General features: G+C 36.9%; 1 protein-coding gene and 1 long non-coding RNA gene across 16 annotated transcripts in view; one reads left to right on the top strand and one right to left on the bottom strand.

Annotated features, from left to right (window-relative positions):
- LOC140494130 (uncharacterized) overlaps window positions 1–1,566 on the bottom strand; it is a 111,797-nt gene extending 110,231 nt beyond the window's left edge. For all 3 annotated transcript variants that reach the window (XR_011963910.1, XR_011963908.1, XR_011963909.1), the window contains exon 1: window positions 1,481–1,566. This is a non-coding gene — a long non-coding RNA (uncharacterized lncRNA). The remainder of the gene's footprint in view (window positions 1–1,480) is intronic.
- gramd1ba (GRAM domain containing 1Ba) overlaps window positions 1–26,220 on the top strand; it is a 607,589-nt gene that overhangs the window by 539,178 nt on the left and 42,191 nt on the right. For 12 of the 13 annotated variants that reach the window (XM_072593157.1, XM_072593155.1, XM_072593154.1 and 9 more), the window contains 2 exons: window positions 19,599–19,683; window positions 21,145–21,248. In XM_072593157.1, the coding sequence (XP_072449258.1) occupies window positions 19,599–19,683; window positions 21,145–21,248 (189 nt within the window). Of the gene's footprint in view, window positions 1–4,187; window positions 5,014–10,884; window positions 11,008–19,598; window positions 19,684–21,144; window positions 21,249–26,220 lie in introns of those variants that run through there. The other variant, XM_072593160.1, reaches the window with a different exon arrangement.

Raw genomic sequence — 26,220 nt, 5'->3', positions numbered from 1 at the left:
AATAAATCTTGACCCTGAAGGACTACCAAAGAGAATGTCAAAAATTAAAAACATGAATCAGTCAAGTTTTTTTTCTCAATTTGAAAGAAAGAGCTGCTGGACTTGATTTTTGCTGGATAATAGCTATTTAGAGATATATTAGTCATGATTTGGAGATGCCGGTGTTGGACTGGGGTGTACAAAGTTAAAAATCACACAACACCAGGTTATAGTCCAACAGGTTTAATTGGAAGCATACTAGCTTTCGGAGCGACGCTGACAATCACCTGATGAAGGAGCGTCGCTCTGAAAGCTCGTGTGCTTCCAATTAAACCTGTTGGACTATAACCTGATCTTGTGTGATTTTTAACTTAGAGATATATTAGGTGATATATGCTTGCATCACATATTTGTGATCAGACAAATCAGCAGAGTATTAATAGTATCTTAGTCTGGGAATTAATTTACCACATCTGTAATATTGCAAATTGTTTTTATTCATTTTAAAATGATTATTCACAGAGGGAACTTGTACCTGATTCAAGAAGACCCAGGCTAAGCTCCTGGGATATTGGTGTCATAATTAGGAATTCTTCTCAATATTTATTTAAAATTACGTCTGCCATTGGTGCCAGAAAGTTGATTCTGGAGGAAATGTAAGAGAGTGTTTACACCAGTAATTACAAGCCATCTATCTAACTGAAGATCCAGTTTGTAGATAAGTGTATTGGCCTGAGTTTTCTGCGATTGCATGTTTTTTGTTATGGCCACAAAACAGCCAAGCACACCAAACAATAAATAAATTTTGAATGCATACCACGCCTGTTGGATTTCTATGCATATCATTTGGAAAAGAGCTCTGTCCAGAAATATGGCTACGCTTCCACTGAAGGTGTCCCTCTGCAGAAAGTGATGTCCCCTCTGCAGACAATCAAGGATTCTCTAAAAGCTCTTTATTGGGTGGGAAGTACTTGAACAGACATCACTAAGTTTCTGTGTATAGACAAATATTTTATGTAGGAACTGACTACAATATATCAATGTAATTAGTAATTTATTGTGTGTAGTTTTTCAAGCTTTAAGAGTATTGAATTTGAGATGATGTTCCCCCTCCTGGGGAAATCTAGAACCACAGGGAGCAGTTTCAAAGTAAAGTATCTCCTATTTTAAGGTGGAGCTGAGGAGGACTTTCTTTTCTCAGAAGATTTAGTTTTAGGAAATGTCTTCCCTTCTGAGCAATGGAGGCTGGGTCACATATATTCAAGATCAAATTTTTGAATAACCGAATGTTGGAGAGTTTTGGAGGATGGGTAGGAAAGTAAAGTTGAAGTTACAATCAGATCAGTCCCAATCATATTGTGGATCAGGCTCCGGGGGCTGATTAGTCTACTCTTGTTACTGTTTCCTATGTTTATGACATTTTTCAGTGATTGATCATTAGCTTACTCATAGAGGAAAGAATAAACATTCTGATTAAAAATGCTTTTCTTATAATACTCACCCCCAGCTGAATTAATAAAACCCTCCTTGATCTTAAATGCCTCTTGCAAACTACGTGGTAACATGGGAGTCCATTGCTTTCTCTATGGCAACTACTCATCTCCTACTGTATAAATTATTGTAATTGTTTGAAATTTGACACTCCAGCATCAGGATCCAATCACATTGATTCATGGATATGTTCAGCACTATTACTCACAGGTCAGAGGTTCGGAATCCTGCAACAAGCAGTTCACCAACTCTCCGGTGTCTGTCTCCCATCTACAAGAAACAAATCAGGAGTGTGATGGAAAACTCCCCTTTTGCCTGAATGAGTATACTAATACTCAATAACACTTACTTCATGTTAGTAGTGAAATATATTACAAATGATTTTTAATGATCCACACAAAATTGGATCATATTAAATGTGATATGACACAAGTAATGTACAAGAATGTCTTCTGGTTGTTACATTTTTGCTTGTACGATCTGCTCATATTTCTGTCGGTTGAAGGTGTGGAATGTCAGCTATGCAGTGCCAGTTTGAGGCTTTCTTCCAAACATTGCAGGTTTTTAGTTGTTGATTGTGAAGAGACTCTGTGATGTTTTAGCAAGCTTATATCAAGTAACTTACCAATTTTTTTAATATCAATATATTTGTAGAACTTCAAACATTTTATGTTTTTTACCACATTACATGATACATGTTTTCGTATAATAGATATTTTTGTTGAAGGCTTTTCACAAAACTAATTTTTTTATAGAATCTTATAATTTTCATTTTCCAATGTAATTGGCTAGCTTTCTAATTCCATCTTTTGGAAGAAAGACCTACTGTTTGTATGTTAAATCCTTCGTGAATCCATATAATACTTAATGTACACCTTTCCGTTGACTGTGAATCAAATCTTTGCCTTAAAGTAGGAAAGAAAATGTGTATTTCCTGGTGCAAAAATACATACTACCCATGTGCAGTTAACAAGGCTAACCATTTGTAAACATTGTCTAAATATGATGTTCTTCAGGAGCACAATTCCCATGAATGCCATTGACTTTAATTAAAGACTTTTGAAGATGTATTATTCTTTGAGAGTCATTTACATCAAAGTTTCAACAGTGATGAACAAATTCATAATGTTTTGTGTTTCTTGGTCTTTTGTAAACATTTTTAAACATAATTCTGTTCAATAACTATAAGCATGTTTTCAGGTTTGAATTTCTAAGACAGGGCAGCGGTGTCCTCTGGTTAGGCATACACTAATACTTTCTACATATCAGCAGTTTTAACTGCCCAATTCGTCCTTTCCCATTTCTGTTAGGATCCCCATTATTGTCTGTCATCTGAAAGACTAAGGAGACCTAATAAGGTGGTGTGAAATCTGCAACATATCTCTTGCAATCTCAGTCTGGAGTTGCAAGAGACTTCTCATTGTTGACTAGAATGAAGGTCCATAGAGAGCAACAAAGAGAGATCTAGTGACTTGTGAATTATGAAAGTTGAAGTAATGAATGAATTCATTTGACATCATTGGTACGAATCAATATTGTCCTCTTCCAGGTCTCAGTCATGTTGTCAATTTGGCAAGTTTCAGAAAAAAGGCTCTTACTTTAGGATAGATGATTCAGAGTGGTTACCACATCACATTTTTGTGCATTTTCTAGTATTCAGATGTACTTTACAAACTTAGAAGCAGGTCACCTGTTTTTCCCAAGAGATGTAATATTATGGAATAGAAATCATTGAAGGGGAAGCTATGAATCATTACTCACAGTAAAAGTAGAAAAATCGTTCTGAATAGTGACACTTAGTGATGCATCCGCACAAAGTAACCTCACTGTCTCTTCCTGCTATCCAACACAAGCCTACTGAGTGCTAAAAATGGAGCATCTGAAAAACAGCTAAAAAAATCAGAAGACAGCAGATATAAACCCACTTCAACTATAATAGCTATTTAGCATAATCCAGGTGACCACAAAATACTGATGGAAAATTCCAAGTTTATCCCCATATGGAGCCGTGGAGGGGTCAATGTGAAGAATATTTCAATTTTCCTTCAAAAGTGTCATGGAGAGGCCATATAAATGAAGATCATTTGGGATTGGAACTTGTGAAATGAACATTGAGAGCAGAGAGTCTTGCAGCTCCTTGTGATATGTTATTGTTATTGTTGTAGTTCTTGTTATTTTCTCCAATTGAATAATAAATTGCTGTTTGATTGTCTGCACTCCAAGATTGGTTCAAAATTTCCATTGTAGTAGTAATGAGTTTGAACTTTGTTTAAATTTTATAGACTTTTTTTGACTTTGATCCTGTTTTACTTGCCATATCAGTAATAGTGATAGATCTTATAAGCTGTGCTTTAATGTGATAGCACTTTTTCATTGAGGTTATATGCAGTTAACTTGGAAGTCAGCTGGACTGTACAGTACAAAAAGGGTGATGCAATCAGTGCAGAACTATTAAACTTGTTTGTGGTTTATTAAAGGGGTACTGTGCACCACTAGGAATTTAAAAATCAGAAACCTATTGGGAATGTATCTGAAGGGGTTAAAATAATATGTATGTGAAAAACCTTTTCATCTCTGTATTCAGCTTGTTATCTGGAGTGCAGCTGAACAGAACCTGAAGTTCATTCACCCTGTGAACTTGGTGCCTTTCCTCCCTTGCAATGAATATCACATCTGGTTTCAATATCATCTGGCCTCACTCTGAATCATTGTACAGTGTTTATGAGGGTGTTCACCCGATAACAAATGTATGTATGGTGGGTTAACTGCTGGAGAACAAAGTTTTGTCATTTGTGAAGTTAAAATAATCTGACTCACTCCAGGATAAACCATGCTAGGGAGGAGGAGAGAGTCTATTTACGTACCAACAGGTCCCAGAGTATATTGTTTGCCAATAGGTTAATAGTTAATACTGCCATCACTTCCTTGGCACATCTGCACAGCCAGTGTTTGCTCAGGTTGTGAAACCACACCAAACTCCTCCCACGAGAGATCAGAACTGCTTATATATTTGAAAACACTGAAGATGTTCTGGTACTTAGTTAACAGTACAGAGGGAAGCACTTAACAGTGTATAATTGTGGAGTTACATTAAGTTAATTCTTGGAACAGAATCTTCCTTCATTCTTGTTGACAGGAAACATCTGTAGTTGGCAATGTGTGTGAGCTGAGGTTACTATAGGACAGTGGAAATGCATAGTATCAAGGCAGTCAGATACCTAATTTGTTGCATGTGAGAGTCAGGCTAATTCCATCTTCAAGTGTTACTGGTAAAATGAAAAATAATTAAATTGAGAATAAATTAGACATCCAACCATGGTTCCTCAGGAGTAACTGCAAAACATCATCAAGCAGGGGAAATTTAAGAAAAGGTTTAGAAGTCTTTGGAAGCTTAACTCGTTGTAAATTATGAATATTGGAAGTGAGGTATATCCTGGCTGGGACTTCTCATGTCAGAGTAATGAAATGACCACGGCTTGGTACTTGCCAGACGATGCTTCTATCTGGATTGACCCAGATATGGATGATGAAGAAATTCCAGCAGTGAGTGAAGTACTTACTTGATCTTTGTATAACTGTTGCTGCATTACATGTATGTTTTCAAAATACCTCTCAATAGATTAGGAACTTTTATATTTGATGAAAGCAGTGTTAGATACAGGTTATAAAAATTAATTTAACTTTTATTTGGAGATGATGTGTTAACTTTGTCAAAAGGAATAAGTTGTTATCTGTCTTAAGCACTGCAATTTTAAAATTACTTCATGGATATCACCCATTTGTATGCACATTTAGTGGGAACCATGTGTTTATTATTGGGGGCAGTCATTCTCATAAATGCAGCTTGTTCCTTCTCGTAAGCAGAAGACACATTCTCAAACTGAGAACCAGATTATATTGTGAAACTGCCCAGGAGTTTCAGGGTATAATTACTTCAGGCTGCCCAGTCACAAACTGCACTTAATAGTTAATGGTTAATTCACATGCACGCTTATACTTTAAATTTTCTGAAATGTATTTTGAGTTTTATTTGTTTGAAACATGTATATTTCCTATGTGGGAAAGATACAGCTTTCTTTAACTGAACACCATGATTCTGCACTTCAGAGATATCTGTTGTAATCTAAGTAGTAATAATTTGTCATGTAAGTGCCCTAAGAGCTTGAATTTCCACAAGGCCTTCCCCAATCTTCTGCAGCAACATCTATACAATCTTTAGAGAAACCTTGGAGATATTGTGATTCTGTAATTTCTGCAAGGTTTCTGCAGGTCTTCCACTGAAGCTACAGGAGGAAAACAAATCTTGCATTTATTTAGCGTTTTCCATGATCACCACACATCTGGACATTTTACAGCTTGACAAAGTACTAATTGAAGTTTTGTAATGTAGGAAATGTAGCAATCAGTTTGTGAACTCCAACAAATAATAATGTGATTATGACCAAATAATCTGTTTTTGTAATGTTTATTGATGGACAAACAGTGTCCAGACCACTGGAGGTAACTTGCCTGTTCTTTGTCAAAATGTTTACATGTGATATTCCATGTCCATCTATGGCAAATGGTTAGAAGAATGCTATGGAAATTAAAACTCTGTGCTGTATGCCATGTTTTATTTAACCTTTAAATTGAGTTATTTTCTGTCTTTTTCAATTCCTTAATGCTGTTTCTTTCTTGCTTTTTAATTGTGCTTCCTTTACTGATTTGGCTCCAATTCAACTAAGCAAATTCACTTTCCTGTCTCACTATTTTTCTGTTGATAATTTTGCATCTCATAAACGCCCAGACCCCTTATGTCATCAGCTCACATTACCAGCAAAATGATGTGGAGCAAGAAAGTGTCTAATGCATTGCGATGCCCTGCTTGTCAAATATCCAGCAGGATATTTTAATGTAAGATGACACAATGAATTCCTCCAAAATTACAGTCTGTGATTAAGCCCATAAAATAAGAGCAGAATTAGGCTATTTGGCCCATTGATGCTGCTCTGTCATTTGATCGTGGCTGACATGTTTCTCAACCCCTTTCTCCTGGTAACCCTTGATCCCTTTACCAAAGAAGAACCTGTCTATCTCTGTCTTAACTGAGCTGAAAATGTGTTGCTGGAAAAGCACAGCAGGTCAGGCAACATCCAAGGAGCAGGAGAATCGACGTTTCGGGCATGAGCCATTCTTCAGGGCTCATGCCCGAAACGCCGATTCTCCTGCTCCTTGGATGCTGCCTGACCTGCTGCGCTTTTCCAGCAACACATTTTCAGCTCTGATCTCCAGCATCTGCAGTCCTCACTTTCTCCTATCTCTTTCTTAAACACACTCAATGACTTGACCTCCACAGCTCTCTGTAGCAATGAGTTCCACAGATCAACTACCCCTGGCTGAAGAAATTCCTCCTCATCTCAGTTCTAAAGGGTCATCCCTTCACTCTTAAAACAGAAAATGTGCTTAGTTTTTTGGCAATTATAGAATGCTAGATTAGTTGAAGATAATTTGTTTATTTTAATTTTACTGTTAATGATAACATTAACCAAATTATATAATACAGTTCTAGGTTGGCGATAGAAAACTGATAATATCCATTGAAAAGAAATGTTTACATACCTAATATGTACTTAGTTGAATAACAGTAATTCCACTTACATATTGTATCCACTGAGACTGTTAGAATATTTTATTAGTTAAAAGTGACTAGTTTCACTTTTTCTCCTGTCATTGTTTGGACATACTGCATAACATTATAATTGGCTTTGTCTGACGAGATCAGATATTGGCCTTCGAAAGCAACTTTATTGATAAATTTTACTGCTAAATGTTTACATGTTTTTCATCTCAGCTCACCCATTATCCTTGTATGCTCTTTGAGTTAGACAGCAAGCACTGATTTTTGGATTCAGTATCAAGTTCAATAACTTTAGGGCCTAAGCACCTTCTCCCATCTCCTTATCCCAACCCGTATACACCAAGCCTTGTCATCACAAGGGCTGCTACCACAACAAGTCCATTGTCAGCTACTAATGGTCATCGTTAACAGCTTTTGATTCTCCCAAACTGACCTTTTAACATCCTTTTCTCTGTTCAATTCCTGTTCTGTCCTGCACTCCATCTCCACCTATCCTCGCCCCTCCTCTAATCCATTTTAAACTTATATACCAATCTTACTATCTACAGTCAGTTCTGAAAATGGGTCACTGGACTTGAAATGTTGATTGTGCTTTCTCTCCACAGACGCTGAGTTTTTGGAGTAATTTCATGTTCTTGTTCCTGATTTTTACTTCCCTGGCCAGGTACACAGTGGCAGGGTAATCCTATTACCTCAATTTTTAAAAGTGTTGGCAGTGTACTTTCAAAGTATTGTATCTTCAGTCAAAATCAGCTTATTTCATTACATGTGCTGTGTTTACACTTTCAACATGGATCAACTCATTTTGTTCAAGAAAATATTCATTTTGAACTAGGAAAGAGGAATGTTTCCTCTATGTAGCACCTTTCATGCCCTTAAATCATTCCAATACTGTTTACAGCAAGCAGAATATTTTGAAAATGTGATAAATGTAAGGTTGAGAAACCTAGTATTGGATTTGTGCACAGTAAGGTTCCACAAACAACAATGAGCTAAATGACCAGAGAATCTGCTTTTAGTGGTATTGATTGAGAGTTAAGTGTAAGCTAAAAAGCCAGGAGAGTCCATGCATTTCTTCAGATAGTGAACTGGAATTGTGTATATCCACCTGAGAAGGGAGCTAAGATCCAGTTTAATGCTTTCTCCAAGCAATGACATCTCCAACTGTGCAAAGCTCCCTCAGTGTTTCAGTCTTGGTAATGAGCAAACATATTGTGCACATTCAAGTCTACTTCTGGATATGAAGTGAGAAGTGGTTCAGCCTGCAAGCAAAGTTAACTTTGCAATGCACATGTTCAATATGAAGCATCTACTGCCAAGCTCAATGACAAGAGGGTGTGCTTGCCATTTGTCTTGCTGGCTTAATTTGCTTGTGATCTTAGAAGGAGAGTTTTGGCCCACGTGTACAATGTCTTCTATATGTGTAGAGTCTCAAATGATGGAAATGAATTTATGGTGCAACTAAAGTATTTGTACAAAATTCAAAGTGCAATTTCTGGTTTTAATGTAAGGAAAAAGGTTGTATTAAAAGCTATGAAGTTGTGCATGTGTGTGGAAGTGAGCAATTACATTCATTGCTATTTTCCATGCAATTCATATACTATCTTGGACCATCTTTAGTGAGTGTCTTCATCATGTCTGAATGAAGAGATTCTAAAAGTAAACTGCTTAAATTTTATGGAGCATTGTGAATTAATAATTGAAAACAAACTTACAGGCTGTGAACAGCAATGGGCAATGATACTTCAGAACAGTATTCTAATTTCCTATCATCTAAAAAAATTGCTTCTGAAAAGTCAACAATGATTTTTAAAAAAGCAATTTTTGTGATCATGACTCATGTGGGCTGCTCAAACAGCAGTTGCAATAGTTCACTGGTTTCTGGAACAGAAACAGATGAAAATTTGTATTACAAAGATACTAAGGAAGAGATGAAGCTTTCATTAACGTTTAAAGTTACGTTATGTGTTTTCTCTTTGTTTCTTGTAAGTGGCTGATTACTTATGAACTTTCTGTGAATATGTTTGACATTTACCTCAAAGTTTTGTGACTTGGAATGAAGGTTTAAGTTGATACAGATTAATGTTTCAAAACTGGCTTCAGCACTATCAACATACCTAGTTATATCTTAACAATAACTTTCAGTGCTTCTTCAATTAAATCCATAAACATGTTTGTTTTTATCCATCTTTCTGTCTTATTTTCTTTTTTTGAAAATTCATTTTATTTCACTTTACATCTCAGTGATATTGTGAGGACTTTTATACATCGAGGAAGTTTATTTGGTCCAGCTCAATTCTTCACAGCTGGGTCTACCTTCATTCGACAGTTCATTTGAATAGAGAATTTAGGAATGCAGATGACTGTCATTGTGAAACATTTAATATAATTCCATGTAGGATGTCATTTCTTCAACTTGATTTGGCTGTTGGACAGGTGACTAGATATAAGCTGACTATAAGGAATTCAGTTTTTTTTGTTACACTTATCATGTTTAATTTATGAATTGCAGTTTGGAAAATTGAGGATTATCTTTAACTGCATTATTCAACTGGCTAGAAACCACATTCCTGGATTTGTTTACTCAAGTAAGGAGAGGCTGACAAAATAATAAGTACCAGGTACCAGCCTCCACTAAGTCATGTGAGGTAAAATATTAACAAGCAATATGCACTGTAATATATGGGAGGTTAATCTATCTATTTGGTATGCATGAAAATATGAGGAAACTATATCACGTATTTCACAAGCAGCGCAGAGTGTTTCTGATACCACAATATGGGTCATTTGTTGCTGCCAGGTTTGAAAGCAGTTTCACATAGTGTTGCTGGTCATCCCCCCAGACCCCTATACAATCACGGTTGCTCTGAAATGTTTGCTTTTAAATAGTTAGCCACCCTAGGACATCTCTGCAGACCACACATTTGTCACCTTAAGTGCCCACTTTTCCAAGATGTCAAAATACCCAAAACTAGCTTTCTGATCCTTGAGCCTCATACTTAGTATTTCTGTATTTCACCAACTTTCTGTCTTTGAATAGATTATTTTGAAATTTGTCTTCCACGTAAGCTTTAGAATACTACTAAACACATAATGTAACGGACAATGACATGATCAACAAATGATGAATTGTCATCATAAGTGGTGTTTTAATGTCATGCAGTTGCCAAGACTGATGTCAGATAAGGAAATGAACCCATGTGAATGTTTGTTTTTTTGCTGTGTTCTGACTCTAGAACAGTTCTCCATGATTGGAGTTGTTTATAGTGTATCTTTCTATTGTTGATGCTTTGGAGTGGCCTAGTAGTGAGGAGTTGAGAAACTAGGTATTTATATTTTTGTATATAAAATGGTTAAGCAATGAAGTACGGAGTACTCTTTAAAATATCAACCCCTTTTTCTTCCGTGCTATGTTCTTTGAGCTTGTGTTTTGTCAATTTTCTTTGTATTTTTTGGAATAGTTGGTGCTAATGATCTCATTGGCATAATTCATTGGGAGAAATTCAAGGTGCTTATGTGTAAAGAGGCTGAATTACTTCAAATGAAAAGATAGTTATAGCAACTCTGTTAGTTCGGCTAGTGTTAACCCATCCTCAATATTTTTCTGCTCTTGTCTGGAGAAACAAGATTTTTATTTGAAACTGGGTTTGGCAGTAAACTTCCCTGTTTAAATTAGTCTTCAACATTTTATTTTCTGCAGTTTTGTTGTCTATATCAAAGTCATTTGTAATAATTCAATTCAAATGTATTTTTTGCCCTCCATTTTTCTTCCCTTCCCTTCCCTCCCCTACACGAAGGCCACTCACCCCAAAGCATCCTCCATAATCCTGGAGGGCGAGGCGGACGGGAACACAGGCTTCTCTTTGACGACTTCTGATGATGCTCCATGTTCAGTTGATAGGAGTTGCGCTTGCTGCGGGGTGAGTTGGACGATGTTTTTCCACCGTCCCACCTGATGGCCCTGTTGAGAACTGACAATCATTGCACATGAGGCTGGTGGATTGGACTAGCAGTAGGCACTGGGACTTCAGTCCATAACCACAAGCTTGCAATGCAAGTGACCTATTAGCTGTTCGACTGGACTATTCATTAAATCCATGCCTCGATCCTAACCGCAGTCAATTTTGTTTAAGCTCAAGTATAATTTTCCCTTGAGAGTATTGTTCTTAATTGAATTGACTCCTGATTAGAATTTCTCATCTTGCGTTTAAGAAAAAGGGAAAATATTTCAGCTAATAGCTTGTTAAAGTCTGATGAATTGTCGGGTGTTTAACTTTTACACTTTTTAAAAAATTAAATGGCTTGCCTGTTATTGGAGCATCAAGGAATATTCCTGACAGTACGACATATGCACCAGCGTTTGCAGTATTCCATTTTATATTCATTTAACCTGCTGAGATAATGTAAACAGGGATAGTTTAAATTAGATGGTGGATGTGGACCTCCAGGAGCTGCAGAAATAAATATTAAATTTAACTTAAGCAATTCAAATTAAATAATGGAGTGGAGGATCTTCTATATCTTGCACTGAAGTGACATGCTTCAACCCCAGATATATTAAAGCATGTGCCACTTCATCTGACATTTCTATTCCAATACTGACCATTCTACCATCCTCATTGATTTTTGATTTTATATTAAATTTAATGTGATTTGTATTGTGGGCTTGTAAATAGGTCCCTCACAGCCAGCAGGCTGGGTTAGGCTGAGACTTAATTGAGACTAGAGATGAAAGACCATAATTGAACTCTGTCCACCACACTGTCTGCTTGTGATAATGATGTGAATGTCTATTTTCAGATAACAAGTTCCCTTAGTTTGTAACAGTCTGAAATAACAGAATCATCATCTTATAAACTACAGGTGGATAGTTTAAATTTTAAGCTAATAGATAAAGGGTCTGAATGCATTTTACGTTTTTCAAAATAGTGTCAAAATGAATTGCATATAAATTCTTAAGTTTTATACCAGGTTAGTGCAATGCAACTATTTTTTTAAAAAACCCTAATGACAAATATGTCCATGCAGTATAAAAGTAATAAATTCAGGGGAAAGCATCCATAGGTGTAATTACCAGTTTTGATGATATTCAAAATGTATATTTCAGCTATTTTATGATTTTGGCTCTTTACACACCCTATAATTAAGGAGGATAATACTGGAATAGAATTACCCAATAAAATGGGCTATGTTTTCTAATGAACAGTGATCTTCATGTCAATTAATATTGTCAGCAGGTCTGCAATTATGAACAAGAGAACTGATTAGAGGCATATAGGGTCTGCTTTTACATATAACCCAGAGCAATAAATGGAAGTTGTTTGTTTGCAAGACTTCTGTTGGTTAGCAGTAGTTAGCACTGTCTCACAGCCAGGATCCTGGGTTTAATTCCAGCCTTGGGTGACTGTGGAGTTTGCACGTTCTCACCGCGTCTGCTTGGGTTTCCTCCTGCAGTCCAAAGATGTGCAGGTTATGTGAATTTGCCATGCTAAATTGCCATGTGTGTCCAGGGATGTACAGATTTAGATTCATTAGCCATTGTAAATGTGGGGTTATGGGGATAAGGTGGGAGACCAGTCTGAGTGGAATGCTCTTCAGAGTGTCACTGTCAACTCAATAGGCCGAATGGCCTCTATCTGCACTGCAGGAACTCTCTGACTGCAAAACAAATTTGAAGAGTGTCAATCCATTACCTACACCAACTGGATATCAAAAAATATCAAACTTGACATTAATTGATGTTACTTTACAAAGGCTGCAAGTACAGGCAATTTCTAAAATTCAACACATTACTGTGTAGGGTATATACAGAGGGATTTTTACTGTGCGTGTAATTTGAGTTTGATGCTATTAGCTGATGCTGAAATTGGTATTCATTACCCAAAACCAAATTCTCTTGCCTTGATGAGCACCAAATAAACTTCTTCCTTTTACAAGTCATGTAGCTACGAGGTGAATTCTGGCTGTATATCTCTTTCGGAGAGTCAACATGACGGACCTAACAATGAATTCCTGTGCTGTAAAATTCATTGTTAAGGATTTACAATAGTGAGAGGAAAATGAAAAATATTGCATAACATATTTCACAAATAGACATAGAAGATGCACACTGGTGAAAAAAATGTCTGAGAGTGTGTCAGATGTCTTGCATATTCTCTGGGTCCAAGTAATCAGAAACCAACCAAGCTTTTGCTGCTGAAGTATGTAAGATTATCAAAAGCAAGTGTTCCTAGCTTCTGCTCTAAAAATATTTCCATCAGATATTAAATTAGTATATACCTTATGGTATGGGTGATCTGCCTGAAGGCGGGTTCTTGATTCATTGGTTGCAGATGCTTCTTCCTGAGCTACTTTCTTGGTCATTTTTTTGTCTATAGTGGTTTGTCATTGCCTTCCACTCACCAGAAGGCCGTGGAGGCAGCTCCCAAGTCTACATCAGCTGGAACAGGTAGCAAACTTATGCTGTTGGTGTTATTCTGTACTGCATGCTAGTCATCTAACCAACAGCTAAATATTTTTCATTTAGTATTTAGATTTTAGGCTTTGTTGGATTATTGATTCAGTCTGAATAATCACTCCTTCTTAACAGGAAAAGTAATTAGTAAGAGGAGTTTGTTCTTTTTGGACTTGTTTTCAATCTGAATATGTTGTTCTGATTGCAGTATGATTTAATGCGAAGGAGTGTATGAGATACCTATACCAAAATCTGTACACTAGTTCTGTAAATACGAAAGCTAGTAATTTGAGCTAAGGCATTTTTCTGAAGTTTTCCTAGCATCATGAGTGGTGCTGCTTGTATTTATTTATTACAGGATTGCAAGTCAAGAATAGACATTATTCCTAAAAAAGAAAACTAAACAACAGCTGAAAAATAATGATACATTAGAATCTTGTCTCACCTTATTTATTCTAGAGATAGTATTTTGGTATTGCCTTTATAAGTATACTTTTTACACATCACAATTATTGAACTAACTGTCTGTTAATACCAATGTGAATGTTATTGAAATGTTTGATGATCAGAAAGGTGATGGTGTTTCAGGTTTGCACTTCGGCCAGTGTTATGTTCACTGCTTTCAGGTGGGTGAGTAATAAAGGTGCTGCACTTGACCACAACATATCCCTGTTGAGGAAATAAATGAAGCAGTCTCCTGTTGCTAATCACCAACCAGTGATTTATCTGGAAACTGTATGTTTGTGGTTGGCAGTATGGATAAGATTGAATTTGCTATGATATTATCAATGGTCAGTCTTTTGTCATTACCAATCAAGATAAATGTGTGGAATGACCATGCACACAGCATATCAGAAGGTCTGATTATTATTGTGTTAAGCTCCAACATAAATCAGCTCCTTCATGTTTTTGATACTTTAGCTGGCACATCAGCTTAATGCCATAAGTGGTTCATCATTTCATTGTACCTAAAATTTATCTATCTGTGTGGCCTTTCAAGTACATTGTATTTTTTGATATTTCAACTTAAGGCAGTTCTTGGAGTCTGACAGAGTAATGGTGCTTCAAACAGGAACTGTTTTGAGTAAAACAGCCCTAATTATTGTTTGTCTGTATTGGTCAGGACAAGAAATAGGGGAACAAACTTTGACTGATGTATGTCACTTCCTTGAGGTGTAGAATTTCTTCGGGAGAGAGGAGAAGAACCAAAGATGTTTCCATTATCACCCTTAGCTACCACTCCAAGTGTCACTGATTAAAGTGAAATTAGCAGAGTTATCTTATATTTTCATTACCTATACTGAAATAGGTATGAACTAGATGGAACATTTAAATTTTGCTTGTGTTGCCCAGAAATGGAATTGTAGGCAGTGCCAATGTCTATGGCAGTGCTGTTTAATGTGTATTTACATTCTGTTTATTTTGCAGTTTAGAATTTCTTTTCATGGCACATCACAAATTCATGTCTTAACCAACTAAAAATTATCGACTCACATGTCAATTGACGGACAAAAAGCTTAGCATGTAACTTATTAACGTATAAAATTGAATACCTGCCCTCTTCCATACTTATTGTGCATACTGAAATCTAAGTATGTGCCCTAGATGGATTTTTTTTTAACCTTAAACACTGACATTTTTCATTTTAGAATTTTTTTTATACCATTCATGACATGTGGGCATCATTGCCTCTCCACCAATGCCCTTTGCAAATTGTGGTGAGCCACAATCTTGATTTACTGCAGTCCATGGTGATAGTACACCCAAAATATTGTTAGGGTAGTGCCCCAGTGACTATAAAGGAATGCATGCATTTTTCCAAATCAGGATGGTGTGTGATTTCAAAGGAAGCTTGGAGGTGGTGGAGTTCCTGTACCCTAGCTACCCTTAACTTTCTAGTTGGCAAAGAAACTTTGGCAAATTGCTCAGATATGCAGCTCGAACGTGCCTTTATTGCAGGAAGTACATGTCTAAAATGGTGGCTGGAATACCATTCAACTGGTTGCTTTCTCCTTGATGATTCGGTATTTTCTTCTGTGACTTGAGTTGTTATTGATTTTTCTGTAGGTAAACATGATACCAGACCATAAGAAGTAGAAACAAAATAGACCATTCAGCTCATCTGAAACTGCTCCAGCATTGAATGAGATCATAGCTGATGGGATAATCCTCAATTCTATGCTAGTGTCCTTTTCCCATAACTCTTAAACCCTTACTGATTAAAAATCTGACTATCTCAGCCTTGAATACTCCTAATACCGGGTGCTGGCAGGTGGGACTAGATTGATTGGGATAGCTGGTCGGCATGGAACGAAGGGTCTGTTTTTGTGCTGTACTTCTCAATGACTCTAATGATCCAGCCTCAACAGCCCTCTATGATAAAGAATTCCACAGATTGACCACCTTCTGAAAGAAGAAATTCATCCTCATTTCTGTCTTAACTAGGTGATCCCTTATTCTGAGATTATGCTTCTGGTCCAGACTCTCCCACAAGAGGAAACTATCTGTCTACATCTACCCTGTTAAATCCCCTATCTTTAAATTAGGTTATCTCTCATTTTCCTATATTCTAACACGTAAAAGACCAATTTACTCAATGTCTCCATTGGTTATAACGGGTTAGTGAAACGTTCCTGGATTGCCTCCAGTGCTATTACATCTTCCCTTAGATAAGGTGACCAAGAGTATTTCAGCTGTAGCTTGACTAGTGCCTTATAGTTTTAGCAAGCCCTCCTTATTTTATAGTCCATTCCCTTTGAAATAAAGGTCAATATTCCATTTGTCTTCCCTATTACCCATTGAACTCAGATGCTAACTTTCTGCAATTCATGGATGAAATTCCCAAATTGTTTTGTTTTATAGCTTACCGCAGTCATTCTCAGAGTCAGAATTGTTTTATAAAAGGCAAATCATGTTTGACTAATGTGCGAGGGTTCTTCAAAGTTGTAACAAGCAGGGTGGATAATGGGGATGCTATAGATGTAATTTATCTGAACTTCTGGAAGGCATTTGAGAAGGTGCCACATGAAAGGTTAATTCACATGGTCAGATCATATGGGATTAGGGGTAAATTATTAGCCTGGATCGATGACTGGCTAATAGACAGAAGACAGAGAGTTGGGACAAATGGTGTTTTTCCTGGATGGCAAGATGTCACTAGTGGGGTGCCACAGAGTTCGATTCTTGGACTCCAGCTATTTACAATCTACGTTAAAGACTTGGATACAGGGATTGAAGGCTGTATGACCAAATTTGAGGACGGCATAAAAATAGGCAGGACTGTAAATTGCAATGAGGAAATAAGAACCTTACAAATGGATACAGAAAGGTTAGGAGAGTGGGCCAAAATGTGACAGATGGAGTTTAACGTGAATACATTATATAATAGGTTTCTCATAACATGCACTTGGGTCAAGAAAATAGGAAGGCAACCTATTATCTTAATGGGGAGAGACTTTAGAGTGCTCCAGTGCAGAGGTTGTAGTTGTTCTAATTCATAAGTCACCAAATACTAGCATGCAGGTAAAGCAGATAATAAAGAAAATGAATAGAATGTTGGCTTTTATAACAAAAGGAGTAGAATATAAAGATAAAGAAGTATTGTTGCAATTTTATAAGGTATTGGTGAGACCACACCTGGAGTATTGTGCACAGTTTTGGTCCCCTTATTTGAGGAAAGACGTAGGTGGCATTGGCGGCAGGTCAGAGGAGGTTCACCAGAGATGAGGGTTTGACATATGAAGAGAGATTGAACAGTTTAGGCCTATACTGTCTGGAATTTAGAAGAATGAGGTGAGATCAAATTGAGGTATTAAAGATGATAAAACTTGTAGATAAAAATGACGTGGAGCAGATGCTTCCTCTTTTGGGCATTGTAGGATGAGAAGTCATAGTCTTAGGATTGGTGATAGCAAATTTAAAACAGAGTTGAGGAGAAGCTACTTCTTTCTAAGATTTGTGATTCTGTGGATTTCAATTCTCCAAAGTAGGATGGCTGCTGGGACAGTCAGTAAATTTAAGGAGGAGTTAGACAAATTTTTAATTGGCAATGGGTAAAAGGGATATGGAGAGAAGGCAGGAAAGTGGGGTTGAGGAGCATATCAGCCATGATCGAATGGCGGAGCGGACTCAGTGGGTGGAATGGCCTAATTCTGCTCCTATATCTTATGAACTTCTCCACATAAATAATATTCAGCGCCAGTTTTCTTCCTGCGGTGCGTTGTGTGATGTAAGGTATGTGATTTATGTATATGTTAATAGTAGTTATGTTAGAGGTTAGATTTTGAGCTAGTGTTAGGTGACTTTTTTAAAACTCTGTCCATGAGGAGTTTAACAATTAACGTGTCAGTGCTTCTGGGGCCAGTTTTTAAAAATCAAAGAGAGGTTTGGAGTCTGTGTGGTGGTGGTGTATATTTGTTTGTATTGAGAGTTTTACAAATGAACAAAGTAAACATTGTAAAGTATTAGCTTGTTCTCTGTTTAGAAGGTTCAGGGAGTTTGCTTTTGCTGAGGTAAAAAGCCAGTGCTTAGGAAGCTTCTGTTCTTCAGTTGCCAGAGTTTCTAATGCAAGTTAGATGTCTAATACTGTTTCTCTGGAAGAAAGGGGATAGATCAGAAAGATTTGCGTAAAACCCTGAGGATGTTATTTGACATTGACAAAGTCTAAGCTCAATTGTGTGCCTAATCAAGGAAGAGACTACTAAACTCTGAAGACCAGAAATTGAAAGAAACAGTTAAGCTCAAGCTATGGATGTGACAAAGACGCTAACTCTTGAGTAAGTGAGTAGTATAAAGAGATGGTGTCGGGATAGGTGGGATTGTATTTATGCTGTGCTTCAAAATTTTACCTATTATTTGTAAATAAAATTTGTAGGATTATATACTTCTGTTTTAGTGTTAACACCGCCTTGTTTAACAAAAAAAATCCTTCAAGGCAGATTTCAATCTGGGATCTGACGTGTTCAATACTAACTTTAATTGGGGTCATAACATTTGGATGATTCATTTCACTGAGCACACAATGTAAATGTAGGTTGTTATTCTTGATAGTGTTACGCATCTTGGTTGCATTCATCCTTTTGTTATTCTGGACAGTATTAAATGATATTTAATGAACATGGTTTCTCATAACATGTTGTAAGCTAAATTTCACTGTCCATGTGTATTAATAATGCAAGTTGACATTTGGAACATCTAAATATTTGTTGCTTTTTAGTCATCATATTCCCATTACCCCTAGCTAACATGTTTGCCATGATTATAGGTAATTAACATTGGTATTGCATTCTCATTAACCAAGAACCCATGAAAAGTATTGAACACTGCCCCATGGGCTAACTTTGAGAACAGGGGAAAATTGGTTTGAGCCAAATGCCATCTCAGGCCCAGTAACTCTGTCCTATTGTATCATGTGACCATGAGACAATGACTGTCTCCAAGCGAGAATCTAACCCCAAAGGATGCAGCAGTTCAAGAAGACAATGTATCCACCACCTTCTCCAGGGCAATTAGGGTTGGGTAGTGAATATTAAATGTTTCTTGCTTTGCAAAGACAAAATCAGGAATGCAATTGAGATTGTTCACCATCTGGATGAGTGCAGCTCGAAAAACACTCAAAATTCCCAAAATTATCCAGGTCAAAATAGCTAATTTATTTGATACCACTGCATCTAAGTTTCCCTCTAAGTCACACCCATCTCTACCTAGCAAAAATCATGGCACTCCCTGACGGCGCTGTCAGGGCCTTCACTACATAAACTATAATGGTGCAAGAAAGCGTCTCACCGCACCCTTAGAGATTAGAAATAAATGGACATTTATTGCCTATGATGCCCACATCCCTTAATAAATAACATAAAGTATCGTTGTTTCAATCCTATGGATTTTCTGATTGGCAAACTGTACTAAATTGATATTTCACATTGTTTTTCTAGATGCAGAGGAATTCCATTCTTATTTCAGATAAAGAAAACCTTTTTAAATGTTCTGAAAAGGCTTCTTTTCGAAAATTTATAAAATAGTTGTTTTAGGTTGTAATAACTTGCTTTTATATTTTAGGTTTTGAGTCCAACATACAAACAACGGAATGAGGATTTCAGAAAACTCTTTAAGCAGCTGCCAGACACAGAACGCCTCATTGTTGGTAATGAACAAGCATCTGCTAATGTCGATAAGCATGTTTCAATTAAGACCAGTTATATGAAAAGGCCAAGTATTTATCACTAGATAAACATTTCCATACTAAATATGGTAAATTTGGATGACAAGAAAGGAATGAATCACTGATAAACTGGTCTTCCTGAGATGAAAGAAAAACACTTAGTCCAATGATTTTTACAATAGTACTTAACATCTGGATTTTGGCTTATATATTTGTGGCAATTCACAAGAAACATTGAAAATGACTTTGTTGCAATTGTTACATGCTCTGAGATTCAATTGAAATCATTTTATGAGGAGTTTAGAATGAAATCCACTGGATAATTAGAGCACAAAGTGATGTTCTCCTACTCCAACATTGCATTGTCATGTAAAAATGGCCTGAAACCAGAATCAGAACCTAAACTAGCACTAGAGTGAAGTGGACTGGAATTACTGGAAGCAGGAGTTAGTCCTTTCATTTCAGAGTCAGTTTGAATGATCATATCTGATGTTTCCTTGTCATTATTCCTGTTGGGATGAAGCCAGAATCATCAACGATTGAATGTTGGTAAAAGCCATTTGCTGCTTATCACCAGTTTCTGTAACTTTTTTTTATGTCAAATGGTTTTAGTTTCAAAACAAATTCTATGTCTATTTCACTTAATTTAAAGCTGCTGTACACTTACTTATTTGAAAGTTACATTTATTTTTCAAAAACAGTTTGGCTTATCACAGGTGTAATATGATATAGACATATAGTAGCAAAATAGGGGGCTCATATTGTTTATGCAGACGAAAACAGACTATGCCATTTAATTCTGTCTTCCAGCTATTGCTTAATAGCCCTGTACATTGTGACATCAAGTATAACTAACCCAGGTTTTTTTTTAGTGTAGTGAGGTTTTACCACACCACTTCTTTCATGCAGTGTGTTCCAGATTCTCAACACCTTCAGAGTGGAAAAATGCTCTCCTCTAAACCTTCCACCAATTACATTAAATTGACAAACCCCTGGAATTTATGGAGCGCTCTGCTAAGACAAATAGATTCTTCCTATGTGCCTGAATTCGAGCCTTTAAACATTTATATACTGCAATTGACTCATTCATTGGTACAGAAACAGCCTCAATCATGGACTAAAATGGGTGCTGGCTAAAAACTATTTCAATTCTAAAACACTGGAAACTTGATATTTGACTGTTGTGGATGGCTGAAATCATTTTCATGGTAAGTTGTTTCACCTCAATTTGATGATAGTTTTGCTTGTTCCAGTCACTCAATATCTTTGGTTTACGATTTCAATTCAGTGCTAGTGTTAACAAACATTAGCACTTAAAGAGTGATCTAAACAGTGCATGTTCCTTTAGATTTTCAGGAACTTATATTGGATTGTACTCTGGTTCTAGTGGGCAGTTTTATGCCTACACATAACATTAATGGTGTTTTTGTTGTGACCTTGCAGATTACTCATGTGCCCTTCAAAGGGACATCCTCCTGCAGGGGCGTCTCTACCTCTCAGAAAATTGGATCTGTTTCTATAGCAACATATTCAGATGGGAAACACTGGTATGGAATTCTGAACTAATACAAATATTATTTTATTATGGTTTTAAGAATAAATGTTCACCACAACAGAGCCAAAAACTTATTCGTACAATATTTTTCCCAAACAAAGTTTATTTCATTGAGCAAGTAACTAATATTGTAGTGCTTGGTTTGTGAGACACTGAGTAAACTCGTAAAGTAGAATTATCCACTTTAGCCATTGAGAAGTTTAATTGATAGGTCTATAAGCTACAGGATAAACTGTAACAGATCAGTTGGTTTGTTTTGAAGTAAAAGTGATCATTTATATATGCATTAATGGGATCACATTACTACTTCAGGGAATATCATATACACTAATTTCCTAATTGAATTTTGCTCAGCTTAAGTAAAAGTAATGAAAGTTTGCATTATTTAATGTATTTGATTATTCATGGAAATTTATTGGAATAGATTATGTTTTGCCAAATGGAAATTTAACTTCATCAGTAAGAAAATTTATCATTAAACTCAAATAAGGTACGGAACTAAACAAACTGTGTTTCTGTTTTGGAACACCAAATGTATAGGTTACCATCATAGTCAGCAAAGCTAATTGTACAGTTCACCATTTTAGAATGTGGATGCTAAGTAAATTGTCAGAAAGTTTGAGGACCTACAGCAGAGGGAACATGTAAGATAAAACTAAGATTTTTTAAAAGTTGTAAGTAACTGGTTACTGAGGCAAAATAAAAATTTCGGACTGTTAGTCAGAAATTCAGATTGTTCTCTATTGACATTTCAGCACTGCTATTAAAACATAAGAGATCTTCTAAATAAAAGGTGTTTGTGGGTGGACAGTGAAGAAACCCAAAAATTTAAATAAATAGTAATCTCTTCGAACTTTATCATTATTTCTTCACTGTAATTGTAAATTTTTAAAAGAATGAGGTAATTATTATTTATAACTTACTTCAAAAAGGTCCTAATACACTAATCTTTAGCATTTCACTGATGTCTGCATATAATTCTAAATAAAATAATTTTCTCATAAAATGCAGTCATGAACCTTTTTTAATGAGGCAAGGTTTAGAATGATTGAAATGAATGCAGAATGGTGGGGGATAGTCAACAAGTTGCTTTTACGGAATCTGTTCTGTGTAGAGATCTTGTCAATCTACCAAAAGAAGCATTTAAAACATTATATTGTTAGCAAAATAGAATCTCTTCCAAAGGTAACATTCCTTCAAGACTTAGGTAGTGATGCATTCAACAGCTCACTGAAATTATTTGGCAGCAGTCTTGGACTAACCACAAGGTAGAGGTTCAGCTTTGATCTGCCTTCTACCAATGTTGATGTAACTAAATGCAAAAATGAAAGCTTTTATGTCTGTTGTGGAACAAAATATTGAAATTTTCCTTCTCCTGTATGCTTGATTTTATGTAAGAACTCAGAAGGAGTAGGCCATGTGGCCTTTCGAGCCTGCTCTGCCACTGAGTAAGATCATGGTTCATCTTTTCATGGCCACAGCTCCACTTACTACCCTTTCACCATAACCCTTAATTCTTTCATTGTTGAAAAAGAATCTATTCTAGCTTTAAAAACCTTTACTGAAGTAGTGTCAACTACTTCACTGGGCAAGGAATTCCATAGATTTACAAACCTCTGGGTGAAGAAGTTCCTTCTCAATTCAGTCCTAAATCTGCTTCCCCCTAATTTTGAGGCTATGCCCTCTTGTCCTAGTTTCACCTGCCAGTGGAAACATCCTCTCTACGTCTATCTTATCCATTCCCTTCATAATTTTATATGTTTCTATAAGACTCCCCCTCATTCTTCTAAATTCCAATGAATATAATCGCAGTCTACTCAGTCTCTCCTCATAAGCCAACCCCCACAACTTCAGAATCAATCTAGTGAACCTCCTGTGCACCCCCCTTTAGTGCCAGTACATCTTTTCTCACATAAGCAGACCAAAATTGCATGCAGTACTCCAGGCGTGGCCTCATCAACACCCTATACATCTGCAACATTACCTCTCTGCTTTTAAACTCAATCCCTTTAGCAATGAAGGATAAAATTCCATTTTGCCTTCCTAATTGCCTGTTGTACCTGCAGACCAATCTTCTGTGATTCATGCACAAGGACAACCAGGTCCCTCTGCGGAGCAGCATTCTACAACTTTTTACCATTCAAGTAGTAGTCCTTTTTACTGTTACTCCTACCAAAATGGAGAACTTCATATTACTAACATTGTATTCCATCTGCCAGACCTTTGCCCACTCACTTAAAATATCAGTGCTCCTCTGCAAAGTTTTAAAGTCCTCTGCACACTTTGCCCTGCAACTCTTCTTACTGTCATTTCAAACTTTGACACACTACACGTGGTCCCTAACGCCAAATCATCTATATAAATTGCAAATAATTGCAGTCTCAACACTGATCCCTGAGGAACGCCACTAGTTACTGATTACCAACCAGAATAGCACTCATTTATCCCCGCTTTTTGCTTCCTGTTAGTCAGCCAATCCTCTATCCATGCTAATACTTTACCCATAACACCATTCATCTTTATCATATGCAGCAGCCTGTTGTGCAGCACCTTGTTGAAGGCTTTTGGTACACCACATCTACTGGATCCCTGTTGTCCACCATGCTCATAATGTCTTCATAGAATTCCAAAAGATTAGTTAAGCATGACCTGCCCTTCATGAACCCACGTTGCATCTGCCCAATGGGACGATTTTTATCTAGATGCCTTGCTATTTCTTCCTTGATAATAGATTCGAGCATCTTCCCCACGACAGAAGTTAACCTAACCAGTCTATAATTTCCCATCTTTTGTCTACCACCCTTTTTAAACAGTGGTGTCACATTTGCTGTTTTCCAATCTGCTGGAACTGCCCCAGAGTCCAGCGAGTTTTGAAAAATTATCATAAGTACACTTGCTATTTCTCCCGCCATCTCTTTTAATGCAGGGATGCATTCCTTCAGGGCCAGGAGACTTGTCTATCCTTAGCTCCATTAACTTGCCTAACCCTACCTTTTCCATAATAATGATTGTTTCCAGGTCCTCACCTACCTTTGACTCCTTGTCAATTACGGGCATGTTATTTGTGTCCTCCACTGTGAAGACCGACACCAAATACCTGTTCAATGCCTCGACCATTTCATCATATCCTATGACTAAATGCCCCTTCTCATCATCTAAAGGACCGATGTTTACTTTAGCCACTCTTTTTCGTTTTACGTATTTGTAAGAATCTTTCCTAACTGTCTTTATACTCTGTTCTGCTTTTTCTCATGTTCTATCTTACTTTTCTTTAAAGCTTTTTTGTAGCTTTCTGTTGATCTTTAGAGTTTTCCCAATCTTCTAGTTTCCTGCTGAACTTGGCCACTTTGTATGCCTTCACTTTCAATTTGATAACCTCCCTTATTTCCTTAGACATCCATGGCAGATTACTCCTTTTCTTACAGTCCTTCCTTTTCACTGAAATATTCTTTTGCTGAGCACTTTGCAAAATTGCTTTGAAGGTTCAGTACGCTCGTCAACTGTCCCACCATAACGTCTTTGTTTCCAGTCTAGTTTAGCCAAGTCCTCCGTCATGCTATTGTAGTCTACCTTGTGTATGTACAGGACCCTAGTATTGATCTTCACAATCTCCATATGTATTCTAAATTCCACCATACTGTGATCGCATCTTCCAAGAGGTTCCGTAACTATGAGGTCTTTAATTATTCCTGTCTCATTATACAGGACCAGATCTAGGATAGCTTGCTCCCTCGTCTGTTCCATTACATACTGTTCAAGAAAACTTTCGCAGGTACACTCAACAAACTCCCCCTCAAGGCTATCCTGACTGAGTTGGTTCAACCAATCAACGTCTAGATTAAAATCCCCCATGACAATTGCCATACTATTTTTACAGGCATTAGTTATTTCTTTATTTATTGCCCGCCCCAATGTGATGTTATTATTTGGTGGCCTATAGACTATGCCTATCAGTGACTATTTCTTAGAATTTTTAATTTCCACCCGAATGGATTCAACCTTATTCTGCATAGAACCTACATCATCTCTCAGTATTGCCCTGCTGTTGTCCTTGAGTATCAGAGCTATACCACCTACTTTAACTTCCTATCCATCCTTCCGAATAGTCTAACACCCCTGAATAGTTAACTCACAGTCGTAACCATCCTGTAACCATGCCTTCATAATGGCTACTAAATCATATTCATTCGCGGTGATTTGTGCAGTTAACTCATCAACCTTGTTACAAATACTACGAGTATTCAGGTAAAATGCTCTTATGCTAGTTTTCAACATCTCTAATAATATCTCCTGAGTTATCCTTCCTTTTCACTCCTTTCATAGTAGTTAAATCCTCCTGCACACATGCTAACCTGCTGGTTACCTTTTTATTTGCCATCATACTTTCTGTCGTTTTCCCCTTCCCTTCCACTCATCTCACTATTTTAAAGTTCAAGTGACCACCCTATTTATCCTTTTCACGACAACATTGACTCCAGATCAGTTCAGGTGGAGACCATCCCATCGGTCCAGATCCCTCCTGTTGCAAATTTGATGTCAATGCCCCATGAATTGGAACACCTCTTTCCCACACCACTCCCTTATTTACTTCCCTAATTTTCTTAACCCCAAGCCAATTTGCATATGGCTCAGTAGTAATCCGGAGATTATAACCATTGAGGACCTGCTCCTTCACTTCGTTCCTAGTGCTTGATAATCCCCAAACAGGTCCTATGTTGTCCCAACATGGACCACAACAACTAGATCCTCGTGGAAATTTTCCCTGGCAATCTACATATTAGAATTTTAATTCCACAGTGAGTACTGCAGTCGGGATGTGATCTTTTGTATCACTTACTGGTGCTCATTTTATTTATGAAATTGACTTCACTGGACTTGTTACTCCCTTCCCACAAGTTAATGGAGCCATGATCATGAAATGTCCAGATTTCCTACATGCATGCCATTTGATTTTCATCTTACAC

Source organism: Chiloscyllium punctatum, chromosome 23 (assembly GCF_047496795.1).
Source record: "Chiloscyllium punctatum isolate Juve2018m chromosome 23, sChiPun1.3, whole genome shotgun sequence".
In the NCBI taxonomy this organism is placed as follows: Eukaryota; Metazoa; Chordata; class Chondrichthyes; order Orectolobiformes; family Hemiscylliidae; genus Chiloscyllium; species Chiloscyllium punctatum.
Note: the sequence above shows the minus strand (reverse complement) of the source record. Positions and strands in the feature narration are given on the sequence as shown.